This window comes from Molothrus ater, chromosome 1 (assembly GCF_012460135.2).
Source record: "Molothrus ater isolate BHLD 08-10-18 breed brown headed cowbird chromosome 1, BPBGC_Mater_1.1, whole genome shotgun sequence".
Lineage (NCBI taxonomy): Eukaryota > Metazoa > Chordata > Aves > Passeriformes > Icteridae > Molothrus > Molothrus ater.
The window spans coordinates 32049202-32062502 of NC_050478.2; the positions used below are offsets into that span (position 1 = coordinate 32049202).

At 38.5% G+C, this 13301-nt stretch overlaps 1 protein-coding gene across 1 annotated transcript in view; it reads left to right on the forward strand.

The window, feature by feature from the left end:
• The window catches only part of DNAH11 (dynein axonemal heavy chain 11), a 77021-nt gene extending 67572 nt beyond the window's left edge, over positions 1-9449 (forward strand). The window contains 9 exon segments of the mRNA XM_054514148.1: positions 5760-5835; positions 5837-5973; positions 7264-7414; positions 7926-8066; positions 8691-8697; positions 8700-8807; positions 8810-8858; positions 9306-9376; positions 9379-9449. Coding sequence (XP_054370123.1) covers positions 5760-5835; positions 5837-5973; positions 7264-7414; positions 7926-8066; positions 8691-8697; positions 8700-8807; positions 8810-8858; positions 9306-9376; positions 9379-9449 — 811 coding nt within the window.
• Positions 9450-13301: the final 3852 nt, after the last annotated feature.

The following is a 13301-nucleotide window of genomic DNA, read 5'->3' on the forward strand; positions in this document are numbered from 1 at the left end:
TGCTCAAGTATGAATTTAAGTCTGAAAGTGTTCCTCTCTTATATTTTTGTTTGCAAGAAACACATCAAGAAGGTAGATTTTTCATGTTGTAGAATGTAATGTTTATTCTGATACAAAGCCAGACATACTCCTGGGGCATTTCTGGATGGATCTCACATGTTAGTCAAAGAGTGGTTAGAGTGCTTACACAGCTTCACATTGTTGAAAGTGAAAATATAAAAAAAAATTATAAATAAAGAAGTTATCTTATTTTGCACAGATTACTCTAGATTTTTCTCCTTCCTTTTCACCCTATATTTCAGGCATTGGTACATGCACAGTAAATCCAAGCAGTAAAAACCAGCTCAAATCTCCTTGTATACATGGAGCTCCTGGAAGATGCACTCTTGCCCTACGCTGTGAGACCTTGAAATGATCCCCCTTTGTTGCATTTCTCTGCAGCTGTATTTGAAGTGCTTCGGAGTTAGAGCATACAGTTTGCCTTCCAAAATCCATAGTGAAGGATCTTTACTGAAAATTAGTGTTATACTGGTCGAAAAGAGAGATCAGAATCTGCACAAGGTAACAGACTTTTAAGGAATGGGAGGATGTGAAGGGATGTGAAACAACAGAAAGAAGTTGGATTGAAAAGGGCAAGGGTCACAGCAACATAGCTTTGCATTTATTTAGCAAAGCCTTCCACATAGCACAATGAAGCTGTGTGTGTGGACACAAAAGCAAACATATGAAACTATTAAAAAATAGATTATTCTGCTGAATATTTACGTGGTATTCTGTGCCTGATTGAAGATGCACAAGTCACCTGTGAGGGGTACATGTGCCTGTGTGTGTATAAATATAGATACATATATATATGTGTATATATATATATATATATATACACCACAATATATATGTACCCCCACAATATATACCCCATTTATTTCCAAATAAGCAGATTTTGCCTCATTCTTGATTAATTTCTGTTATTTTTTTCATTTTAGTATTCTGTCAGGTACTTTGAATTTTTTCTTCCTAATAAAGAAAGACTAGAAAGGTATTTGTGATAGATATGGTGCAGTCCAGCAGTTGAAGTTCATTAATAATTGGAATGTTGCAGAGTATGAAGTAATGAATACTAATTACTCCTTTCATGTCTGACAGCACCCCATGGACCAATACATCAGCCCAGACTTTAATTTGGTTCTAGTAATGGTTTCATCAATAGTACATTAATTCTGTGTTTGAAAAGATGTACAGTTGAACCTGACCCACAGAGTAGATACCACTGTCATAAAATGGCCACATACTGACAACAACTGGATAATTACAAATAATTAAATCCACTGAGCTTCAGACAATCCTAATTTTAAGTAAAATATATCTTATCATATCAATCGACAGAAAGCATAGCTAGGGAGATTTATCAACTTGTATTCCTTGCAAAGCAAATTTACTAGCCTGTTTATTAGAGAACTTGCTGATCTGTGAACCACATCAGAAGAGTACCTCTCCTCTTCCTTCTTTGCAAGATGGTTCTTATGTTGCATTCCTGGATATTCTGCAACACCAGCTCTTGGTTTCTGAATGAAGCCTGCAAAAGAAATTCTCAGCCTTGGAGAACTTCAAATGAATAAATTTATATTTTCCTCAAAACCAGATCACAACAGGGTGAACTAAAGGTACTTGTTATCTCTGAAAAGCAGACTTCATGCTTAAGTGCCTTAGCACATATTTAGAAGCCTAACAAATTTTGGGTGTTCATATTTGGATACATTTTTATTTTCAATTTTGGAACTGCAAAATTGCTCAGTTGTTTCTAATGCGCTTTAGACTGTGCCTGTATGTTCAAAATTGCTTCAAAAAGCTCGGATTTTTGTTAAAATATTTCAAGATATTTGCTTTGAGAAGGAGGAGAAAAGGAAAAAAATAATAAAACAATTTAAGAAAATACCAGTTGTAGTACATAGCTTTATGTAAGCATGACAACCACAAGACAAAAAATAAGTAAAATTTGGGTGCAACAAATTAGCAATGTGGGCAAAAATTATTCAAGATGCAAATACTTAGATTTTTTTGGAGCAGATAAACCAAGGCATAAAAGTAAACAGGTACCAACTCTATGTGGTGTTGGGTTTTGGCCTTCACCTGCTATAAAAGAAACTATGCATTGAATAGGTTTGGTATGGATGGCCATTAATATTTGCATTTTTACCTGTATGTGTCCTATCCTGCTTCCCCAGCATGTCTCTTTTGGAAATCACTGTCTAGGAGCATTACCTATAGCAGATCAATGTTATTTTGGCTCATAGGAGAGAAGACAGAGGAATAAATTCATTGTTCATAAGGCTCCTCTTTGCATTTGCACGAGGTGTTACCCTTGCTGAACTCCTTTGCACAGTCACAAAGAGGTAGTCATGTGTCTTCAGCTGCAAGATTAGGTTATTAAGAGTATTTTTAAGCTTTCTTGAAGTTTGATTTATGTGCAAATATAGCTTGTATGAACAAGTATCCATTCTTATGAGGCATGACTATTATTCATGAAACAGCAAGAAAATTTGCTCCGTTTCTCCACAGGGAGAAGCTTTCCTTGCCTTGAACAATCTTGTCAGCTGTGCAGCTTCAAGGCAGTGCTTTTCCCACTGAACTAGTTTGGCCAACTTGCACAGTTTGCCTACTGAGATTGCCTGGTAACAGCTCTGTTCTGCACTTGTTTTCGCCTGATTTATTCAGCTTCGTTCTCTGCATTACTTGTTGGGGTTTGCAAGTCAGTTCCAGAAGCCTTTAATTTTAAGCAGCAGGAGCTGAATGAAAGCTTCTCTGGAAAATATGTTTATCCCTTTTTCTTCCCACTGAAAAATATTGTTTCCCTGTACTTTCCTGTCCAAAAATTTATCACTTATTTCATTTTTGCTGAGCTGATCCAAAACATCTTGCTACAGGAAGCTATCCCACCATTCTGCCATGTAGAGTTATGGTCTGTTTTGGAGAACATCTGCCCTGAAAGGGCAAAAAAATGCTTTAATTTTGTGTTGCATTAAAGTGTCCCATAAGAAAAGATGTTGCATAAACTCTCAAGCCATTTCATTATATGAAGTCATGTTCCTGTATTCAAAATTTCTCACCTTCATGAGTTCCTCTCTTTGAAAGACCTAGGCATTGTTACCTAAGGCAGAACATACACAAGGGAATAGCAGATCTTTGTGTCAATCAATCAAATTTGACAGATCAGACAAGATGTTACACACATCCCAGTCTTCTCATAGCTGAGTGCTTACATTACCTCCTGGAATTTTTTGGTTTTGTATTTGCTTTGGCTAAATATAGTTTACAGTCAGGCATATACAGATTTTTAAAGCTTTTTAAATCCTTTTTGAATCCCTTAATCTCCTTTATTTCAAAATCTATGAGGATTTCAACAGGAAAAAAACCCAAAAAAACTAGTGGGGAACAATCTCATTTTAATTTACTTTGTTCTTAAATATCAGGGAACTGGGACTTGCATGAAAGATGCTGTGTCTGTTTCTGGGTAGAGTGGTGCTTTAGTTCCATCTGTTCTATCTGCTGCAGGTGAGGGAACAGGACATTATGAAGAAAACATTGCCAAAAATAGAACTTGTCTTTTGAAATTTCTCTGGTGACTATTTTTTTTATATTCCTTCTATCATGGACTTCCATTATTCATGCCTATTTTGCTGCATTTCTTCATAATCCAGAATTAAACTCTAAACATTTTACTGAAAAAAAATTAAGTCATCCTACTGGGTTCCCCACCTCTCTGTTTATCATTGTTGCTTATACTCTTGAACAGTGCGAGAGCAATAACAAAACATTTCTTTTTCCCAAATCTGTAATTAACAGAAAACCTACAACAGCTGCAGTAATAAAACCCACCAAGTCATTATGTAGGTTTTGCCTTTCATAGGTGATAATCACTGAAATTGGTTATTTATTGCTCCTGTGAATTGAGAACTCCTAAAGGAAATGTTTTAATCCAGAACTCTAAAACTTGTTATATTTCCTCATAGATGTTCTGAAACATAGCCTGACTCCCTTAGCAAAGGTTTTTATTCTGATAAAGCAAACTGAAGAATGTGTCTTTTGTCAGAACTCTTGTTTCTCCAGTGTGTGTGTGTGTCTTGAAAGCAAAGCAAAATTGTGTTCTCCATGTCAATCTCTACAGTTTTGTTCCCTCCAGCTGCAGTCAGTTTTGAAGGCTGTGGAGAGACTGTATTGCAGAACTGGACAGTGAATACACGTCCACCTGAGAGAGGCTGTATAATCTGAAGGTCATATGGCTGAATTATTGTAGTATTATATGAGCATAAGCCTGGAAAACCCATCTCTAGCAGTTTGCATGGCAGTATTGTACAATATATGTGTCTGATGTTGAGTTTTGTAGAATCATGGGTTTCCCAGCACTAGACATAGTAGTTTCCTTAAGGAATTTGCTTAAAATATATCATAAGCAGCTCTCTTTTCTTCCTTCTCCCTGGTGAAATGCAGAAGGGTCTCAGCACACCATTATGTTTAGCCTATGTTTTGTAGCTAAGGGCATGTCAGAAGCAGGCAAGGAAGGGTCTTAAGAGCTGAAATCTGTGTTCCTGGCTCTGGAAATGCCCTGTGATAGCCTAGAAACAAAGCAATGTTAAAATTTCTACAGAAAGTACTTGCTTTATTCATGTCCTGATGTTACTTTCATAAATCGCATTTTAAGTGTTTAGTGTCTATGTTAATGCAATCACTTTGAAAATTGAGTTAGCAAATGCCAATTTGAATTTTATGAAGAGTTCATGTTATAAATGTTCCATGTTATAAATGTTCCATTGGTCCTTTTTTAAACAGAGTTTTATTACTAATATTTGAATCTCCTTTCTTGGCAGAGAACATTCAAAACCATTGCTGTACAGAAAATACTGGTTTTAGGCTTGTGTGGCAAGCGAATCTTGAAAATTGACACACTGTTCACTGGGCAAGTCAATGACAAAGAATTGTGTCACTGGGTCACACCAGACTAGACACATGGCACACACTGTAGTCTACAAGTTATTTTCAATTTTTTTTTGTGCTATGCCACAGAAATAGGAAGGTGAACTTCATGTTGCCTCCCTGCTGGGCCTCAAAGTGGCACAGAGTATAGGACAGTGATCCCTTATCACTGAAGATAAGGGATCAGGAAATGGCAGCTCTTCAGTAATGAATTTCAGTAAATAAAAGGTGAACCTAGGATAACTCATTCTTTCATCCAACAAATAATTAATTTGGAATGAAACATTTAATAAATTACCTTAAAAATCTTTATTTTTGTTGTTTCAGTTGCCAGCCATTTCCTCTACTCTAGTCTATCCATTTGTAATAAATACACGTCCCTGCTTAGTGTTTTAGGCTATATATTTAAGGAAATTATAGTAAAACTAACAACTATTTCATTGGCATTTGTTTGAAAATTTTCCTAAGTTTCTGGTAAGCTATGATGATAGACATTTATGCCTAAGCCACAGACTCTTCAGTACAGCAGTGAATAATCTCCCTGTGTCTGCTGTATATACAAATAAAACTACAAAAATTAAGAAATACTCTGTGTATTTGTCTTATACTTTTGGTGTGTTCAATCATCCTCATTTTGTTTCTTAAGTTGCAGGTACATAAAGTTTGGCTTGTGTGTGTTTGCTATGCTGCTACGATCATACAGTACACATTGTTTGCAATCTGAGATACCTATGAAGTTTTAATTTAGTGAGATCCCCGTTCTTGTGCCTTTTATTCTTTCCCAGACGCACCAAGATTGAAGACAAAAAATGTGAATTCAAAAAGAATTTTCATCTCATCCTTCACACTAAACTGGCTAACCCTCACTTACAAGCCACAACTGCGGGCTCAGACCAAGTTCATTAATTTCACTGCCAGCAGGGACAGGCTGGAAGACCAGCTGTTGGCAGAGGTTGTTAATGCAAGACTCACAAAAAACATAAGGTAAGGACTATATTTTGATTTGTCTCTTGCCTGCTCTGAAATTTTAAGTCGAGAATTAATATGTCTGTTTTAATCCACTGTACTGTAAATGTTAGAAGCCCATATTAGAAAAATTTTAGGAGTCTGGAAAGTGTAGAAGGTTCTTTCACTGATTCGTTCAAATCTGCACTCCCAAAGGGCTTGTCTTGACCTAAAGCTCTGCTAGAAATTAAATTCATTGTGATATTATTCCCACACTTCTCTCTACTGCTTGGTTTGCTCTGTGCATTGCATTTAATTTACAGAGGAGGTTTAAAGCCCTCTGCAGTGCTTTGTGCTTCAGTGATCTTGAGCCAATAAGTGTAAATAAAATTCCATGCCAGTCTGTACAAGGATATAATGGCACTGTTAGGAGCTAGGGCATTTGGTTAATAAATCACAATTTATTCCTGCAGGGATGCAGTTCAGTGGCTGCTGCAGTCATACCAATATATAGTATGAGGAGAAATGCTTTTATGTGGCTAGAGGAAGGACTTTGGACAGGATGTAATCTATGAGATAAAACATGAAAAGAAAATACTTAGGGGTGTGAAATTAATAGCAAGAATACCTCCTACTTCTCTAGTGTGTCTTTCCAGTTATCTCATGTAATTAACTAACTTTGTCCACAAAGATTTGCTCCACCTGTTTGAGGTACTCCTGCTTCATGCAAGGGCAAACTGGGTCAGGGAGTTTAATCACCCTTTGAAGAATGAAAGCCATATACTTGGGAATGAGATCTGAAAACAGCTGTCCATTTACCTCTGCATCTGCACATTGTTCCACCTGGGACTGCATGCTTACAAGGCCTGTGTCACCCAGGGTTTTGGTGTGAGTCAGAGTCTGGCTGAGAGCTCCCCACAAGACTAGTCAAGCTCTTGCACAGTCAGAAGGTCAGTCCAGCAGAGCAGACTATGACAATATTTTCCCACTCTGCTGCCAAAGTGAGGTTCTTCAGCCTTGTGCTATTCTCTGGTTTTCTTAGCTGCCACATAGATTACAAGTTGCCCTCCCTGAGAAGATCACAGTCCTTTTGTGTAGCATCAGGAGGAAGGGCACTAGGAGAGGGATAAAGTTCTGGTGCATGACGACCTAAACATTCTCACTTTGGGTTGCAGAACTTCAGATCTAGTACACTGGGACAGAAAGCAAACTGGCCTTTCAGAAATTAAATCAAATCAACTGATGTAATTAAACAGAAAATATAACTCACAGCTCTATAGAACATTATTTCTTGCTGTGGTTGTTTAAACACAATGTTTTTGTTTGCTCTGCTCGTCAGTCCTCACCAAGAAGCCAGAAGGGTTTCATAACTGAGCTTAGGGAGCTGGAGGATGACATGCTGCTCAGCCTGTCAGCTGCCCAGGGCAGTCTCCTAGACCACAGTGAACTTATAAAGAAAATCAAATCAGCAAAGTCAACTGCAGCAGAAATACAACACAAGGCAGTAACAATTGAACTGTTTCTAAAAACTTAAAGTCACCTGTAAAATGTCTATTCTTATTATTCTATTAATATTATTTTAAGTGTAGCATTTCTATGAGCTAGAATAGGAATAGTCAAATTGCTGCTTTTCCAGAAAGGGCTGTCCTCCCCATATTCATATTTTCATATCTATAATATGTAGTTGTCACATGTTTGACTTTTATTTTTTAGGTGTTTGAATTAGTACTCACAAAATTAATAAATACCAACATGAAATTTCAACAAATGTATTAATATATGACTGCCATGTTTTCCCAGGCAAACAGGCATATTTCTGCAGAGGACAGTTATTCCCTAATGCTTCTCTAAGATAAGAACTTTACTTACTTCAAATATTTGCTACTGCCTGAAATAAAGTCAGTTTTCTAGAGTATATCCATATTCTTTTCCGTATGGATAGGAATATTTTGGTAATTGTGCAGGATAATTATGAGACATTAAAAATAAACAGGACAGCTGTCACCATTCAGGTAGCTGAAGCCAAAGAAAATAAAGCTCAGGGTGACAGGAAAAGAGAGCATTACAGACTGACAGCTGGAAGAGCATCCGCTCCTTACTCTGGGAGTGTCAGCCTGGGCAGCATCAACCCCATCTACCAGCTTCCACTGAAGGTAAAAATGTCTCTCAGCTTTTTTTTTTCCAAGTGCAAGAAACAGAATTCTGCCTCCAGCAGTGATGCCTGATACATTAGTTATTGCTCGTACCAGATGTTTACATTGGCAGGGCTGCGTGTCGGAGTGAAGAGAACACGATGTGATCTCCTGCTGGTCGGTACCACAGTGAGTCCCCATGGGTCTCTTTGTTGGCTGCCTCCATTCTGACAGTGCTTTCTGACTGTGCTTGCAAAAGTTTACCTTCCTTCTGTTAAGCCATCCCACAGGGCCAGGAAGGAAGACTTTGGAGGAATTCTGTGTAAACAACTCCCCGTTGTAAACCTACCAAGTGATCAAATGCAGTGAGTAAGGGAGATCACCCACTCTAAAATTACCAGCTTGTTCAAGTGAGAGAGTCTCCATGCTGAGATAAATAAGGAAGCAGGAGAGTATTGCTGTTTGCAGCCCTCACCCCTGGTTTGCTGAAAATTTCCTTTAAAAGCCTCTTTTCAGCCTCTTGCATTTTACACTGCTTGGGTCAGCTCTTTATAGGAGCCTACAGTAGGAAACCAATTATCTTATGGGTAGTAAAGCAAAAAAAGCAAAATTCAAATAGATAAAAATAATCGTACTAACTCTCAGGCCTTCAATGCATCTTCCACAAAGCAATAAAACAAGCTGAAAAATCAGGAGATATTCAGTGTTGTATCTCTAACCTAAAAGAAACTGTCACATATTGGACCTTTCTTTTCACAAGCCAAGGATTTTTGAAAATTATAAGCTCATTTTCCTGGCCCAAATGGCTTTTCAGGTGAGGAGAAATTTTCATATTGGTGATGATGACATTAACTGGATTTACTGTTTCTCCTCTGGAAGCTCATGACTGTGCCCAAACCCTGTGGTTGTGTAGTTTCTTATACAGAGTGACTGCTACTTCAGTATCAACAAAAATTGCAGAAGTTCCAGAGATGCTATAATGTAATTATTTTCATTTAAATGCTGCAATATCTTCATAAAGCTAGGTTCAGGATAAACAGCATGATTTAGCTGCTTGCATTTTGATAATTAGGATTGAAATTGATCTGCTATATAAGTAAGAAGTAAATAATACATATCCAAATAACATTCGAGCCATTGCTTTTCCTTTTTATTTTAGTAACTGTATGCCCTAGAAAAAGTCAGGGCTCAGGTGTACTGGGAGTCAGAGGTGTCTCTGAAGCAACTCTGATGACCTTTTTCAATTTTGTGTGCTGTCATGGTTCTTCTAAGTAGTAAAGAGATAGGACTCCTTGAACTGGATTTCCTTTTTCAGTTCAGAGTTGAACACAAAAGAATCCTGTTGACATTTTAACTACACAGCCATGGTGTATCATTAGAGTAGTTTGGGAAAATTGCTTTTGAGTTCTATATCTTTTCTGTTATTATTTCTGGACACGTGCCTCACCTAAACACTTTCAGATAAAGTCATGCATTCTCTCATAATTTTTTAGTAGCAATAGTGGTGTTTTCAAAGTGGAATTTTCTTCACTATTTGAGTGCCTTTTCCCTTAAACATCATATACTGTATCTTGTGAGGAAATTCTGTTCTACCATGATTTGTCCACTCCCCTAAAACTAGAATTTTAACTCCCTGCCACTCCTTACTTTAGTAAATGTCCCATAGAGGGTTTCCAGTTTGTTGTATCTAGATGTTTAACAGTAAGCAGACAATGGCAATACCAATCAAAGTAAACTCTTACCAATACTATTTTTATGTATGCGTGGTTGTGCATATATATTTAGTGTTTTATTTATGTAATTGTGTATTATTTATGTAATTTAGTATTTTAAGGCAAGTCCTGAGTTCCTTGGTTGCACTAGGGGTTTTTACATACTCAAAAATTATCAGTGTGATCCTGTCTCAGTCATCATGCAAAAGGTACAACATCTGTATTTGGCATGCTTCCAGGCTATGGCAGTGATGGATGGGTTCAGAGGGGTAGATAAAGATATTTAAAGATCCACCAAGAAATGGAAGAAGTGAGTGGACTCGACATATCCAGAAAAGGAGAAAAAAAGCTCTTTTCAGAAACTAGTTATACTGTCCAGGGCAGAATGTTGTATTGCTCTGAGGTAGGAAATCTGAGGGTTCATTTTTCAGGGCAAGTGCGTGTGAGAGTAATGCCTTGCATGACAAATTCAGATCTTGAGAAGCAAGTAAATAGCTTCTAGAACTGGGTGGTCAACCAGAATTTGAGATCCATTACTGTGTTCCTTCACAGCCTGTTCTCCTGATGAAAAGTTTATGAAAAGGTAGTGTGGTAAAACACGAGTCACAGCATATTTGGAGAGCTGTGATTCTGATTTCTTTTAGATTGAATATAGATGCCTGAGGAGAACAGTCATTGATAAACAGACATACAGTAAGCTATCCTCTTAACAACTATAATTGTATTTTTCAGTGTTAGTTCTCATTATGGTATTACAGCTGGTAGATAACCCCACAGGATGACAATTTTTCAGGGTCTCCCTTTTGAAAGTTCTATGATACCAAGAAGGACTCTGTATGTCTTCAGCTGTGAATACTGACACATTTGTTTTCCAGTTGTGCTGGTTTTGTCTTTCAGTCCCAAGTGATGGTCCTATGGGCCTGTTGCTCCACATCCCACAGTCACCATTTTTACATGACTTCTGAGAAGGCAAGCTTAGTCTTAGGTACTTATTTTGCCCAACTGCCCCAGTTTATGTGACAGTATTGCTTGCATGTAATGAGGTCCTTTTTATTCAGAAGTTTCTCTCTTTTGTCATATGGTCACTATCCTGCAGGGAAATAGGAAAAATCATCTTCTCTCTTGCTTCCCCACCTGCTTCCCTTCTTGCCTTCAGTTCTCTCTCCTGATGATTTCTCTGATGAAATGACCATCAGTCTCAGATACACTCAAGTCTGAGAATGGTGCAGACCTGAAGTACTTATCAAGGCACACCTTTTGTGTTAGCAGATGTTTTGTCATGTATAGGAATTGTGTGGAGAAAAATCTTGTTTCAAGGTACACGAAAAGCACAATGACAGAATTAGCAAAATGCTAAGAAGAGAGCAGTCCAGCCACTGCTGTGTTTTTCATCCTGTCATCAGGACTAAGCCCACTTGAAGATCATGAGACCCTACATAAGCCTCTTATTTGCTTCTGGTTCAAGGACCACTTAATTGTCTCCCATTAAAGAAAGAACAATTGAGCTCGAAAGTGAAATGGGGGCATGCAGGGCTATAAATGTGTATAAACTGGTGTATGGTTATATGCTTGTGTGTATGTGCTTATAGAATGTATGTGTAGTTATATTTTCTTTACTGAACAGAACAAAGCCTTGTGGATTCATCTGTCACTGGGATGGGATATGCATTACTGTAGGGAAATTGGGCACAGTTTGTTTTCAGCAGAAGATTCAAGTTCCGAAGTTTTTTCCACCCCCACCATATTCATGGGAATGGGGAGGATGAAAAGTGTAAGGCCATAAGCACTACAGTATGAAGAAATTTTTAGAGCATTCCTCTGCTTGGCATAATGCAGGTTTCCTTTGTACTGTTTTCTACCTTTTGACTAGATGAGGGCCAGAGGGCAATTTTCTCCATGCTCATGTAATCTTGTGCCCCCTGTGACTAAATAATGGTCATTATACAAACTATATTCAATTGTATAGGGCTCTGTGGCTTTATACGTAGGATTACTATTCCCCACAGACAATAGTGAGAATACCAGGTTAATACAGCTGTGACCTCACTGTGCTCAATTTAAGCTCAGGCCCCACAAGGTGAGAGGCTTGTGCATTTACCCACTGAACCAATCAGTTAAAAAACTGATGTGATATCTACCACATGTTGCTCCCTTTTTCATGAGGGAATTGCTCTGTACCCCCCATAAGAGTTTCTAAAGCTCAGTAACAATGCTGAGCATCTATCAAAATGTCAAAAGGTTCATTATCTTAAAACCAAGGGAACAGATTTCTGCAGGCTTTTTCTAATACCAGCAATAAGGCCACTGTTGAGAGCTCGCAATTTTGTTTGTTGAAATTGTAAGGGTTTAGTGAAGTGCTTCAGAGGAAGTAATATGCATTGCACAAGTGATAGTGAAATTAATGGGGGCATTATCATTCTTTTTCCTTTCTGCTCTGCTAATTTTCCCATCTCCTACCCCTCTATCACTCACCCTTCCCCAATTATTTCTATTGCAGGCAAGAAGCTTGGGTTCACTATAGAAGATTTGGAAGATTTCATAACATGTCTCTAGGACAAAAGCAGGAGATGATTGCAAAGGAGGCATTCAAGAAAGCTGCCCCACATGGCCATTGGGCTCTTTTCCAAGTGAGTGTCAAACTGCCTTTCTCCTGGGGAATACCTCCTCAACTGGGGAGATGTTCCCAGAACACAAAATACACAGTGGATTACATCAAAAGTTCTAAACATTAATAGTTCTAAGCAAATAATCTTGTTCTGTTTGCTTTTGCTTTTGGTTGTAACAGGATAAACATCGTATTAATAGGGTTTATGTCACTCTTTGCTGAACAGTGCACTCTCCCAGGAGGAGCAGGAGAGATAACACAGAAGGCCCTGGTGGGTGGGTAGGACTGCCCTCAGGCACACCCTTCCCCCACCTAATTAAGAGCTCCTATTCCATTTAGCCAGCCATAATGGAGACTTTAATGAAATGGGTCTGGCTGTCCCTGGGGAAGCTGTATAATTAGTCCTGGAGTGCTGCTTTTCTGAGATAGCAGCCACAGCTTTGGCCAGCTTTGTATGGACCAAGAACCCGCTCTGCAGTGGACAAAGAGATCCGTGGGATGCCCTGGCAAGCCGTGGTTTCCCAGCACAGTAACAGAGTGAACAGGAGCACAGCAACCATAAATGCCACTGAAAAAAGATGCTCCCTCCCCAGTGTTTTGTGCTCAATAGCCAATGTTTGTATGTGACAAACTGTCAGCCCTGAAGCCAAATGAAAGTGCATGTTCCAGGCCTTGACATTAAGGTGGTTATGGGAATGGGATGGCTCTCTCCTCTCCTGGTTTAACCTCAGCAGCCTGCTTTGTCTGCCAACCAGGCTGCCTGCAACAAATGAAGAGATGGGTTAAAGTCAGTGTTTTCTGCCAGATGAAACAAAACCACCATGGGATTAATGAGGGGCCCTGGTGTGCTAGGCACTGTGGGAGCATGCACAAACTGCCCCCTTCGTCAGCAATGAAACTAGAAGTGTGCTTAACCATATTTCATGTAAGTGAGCTAAT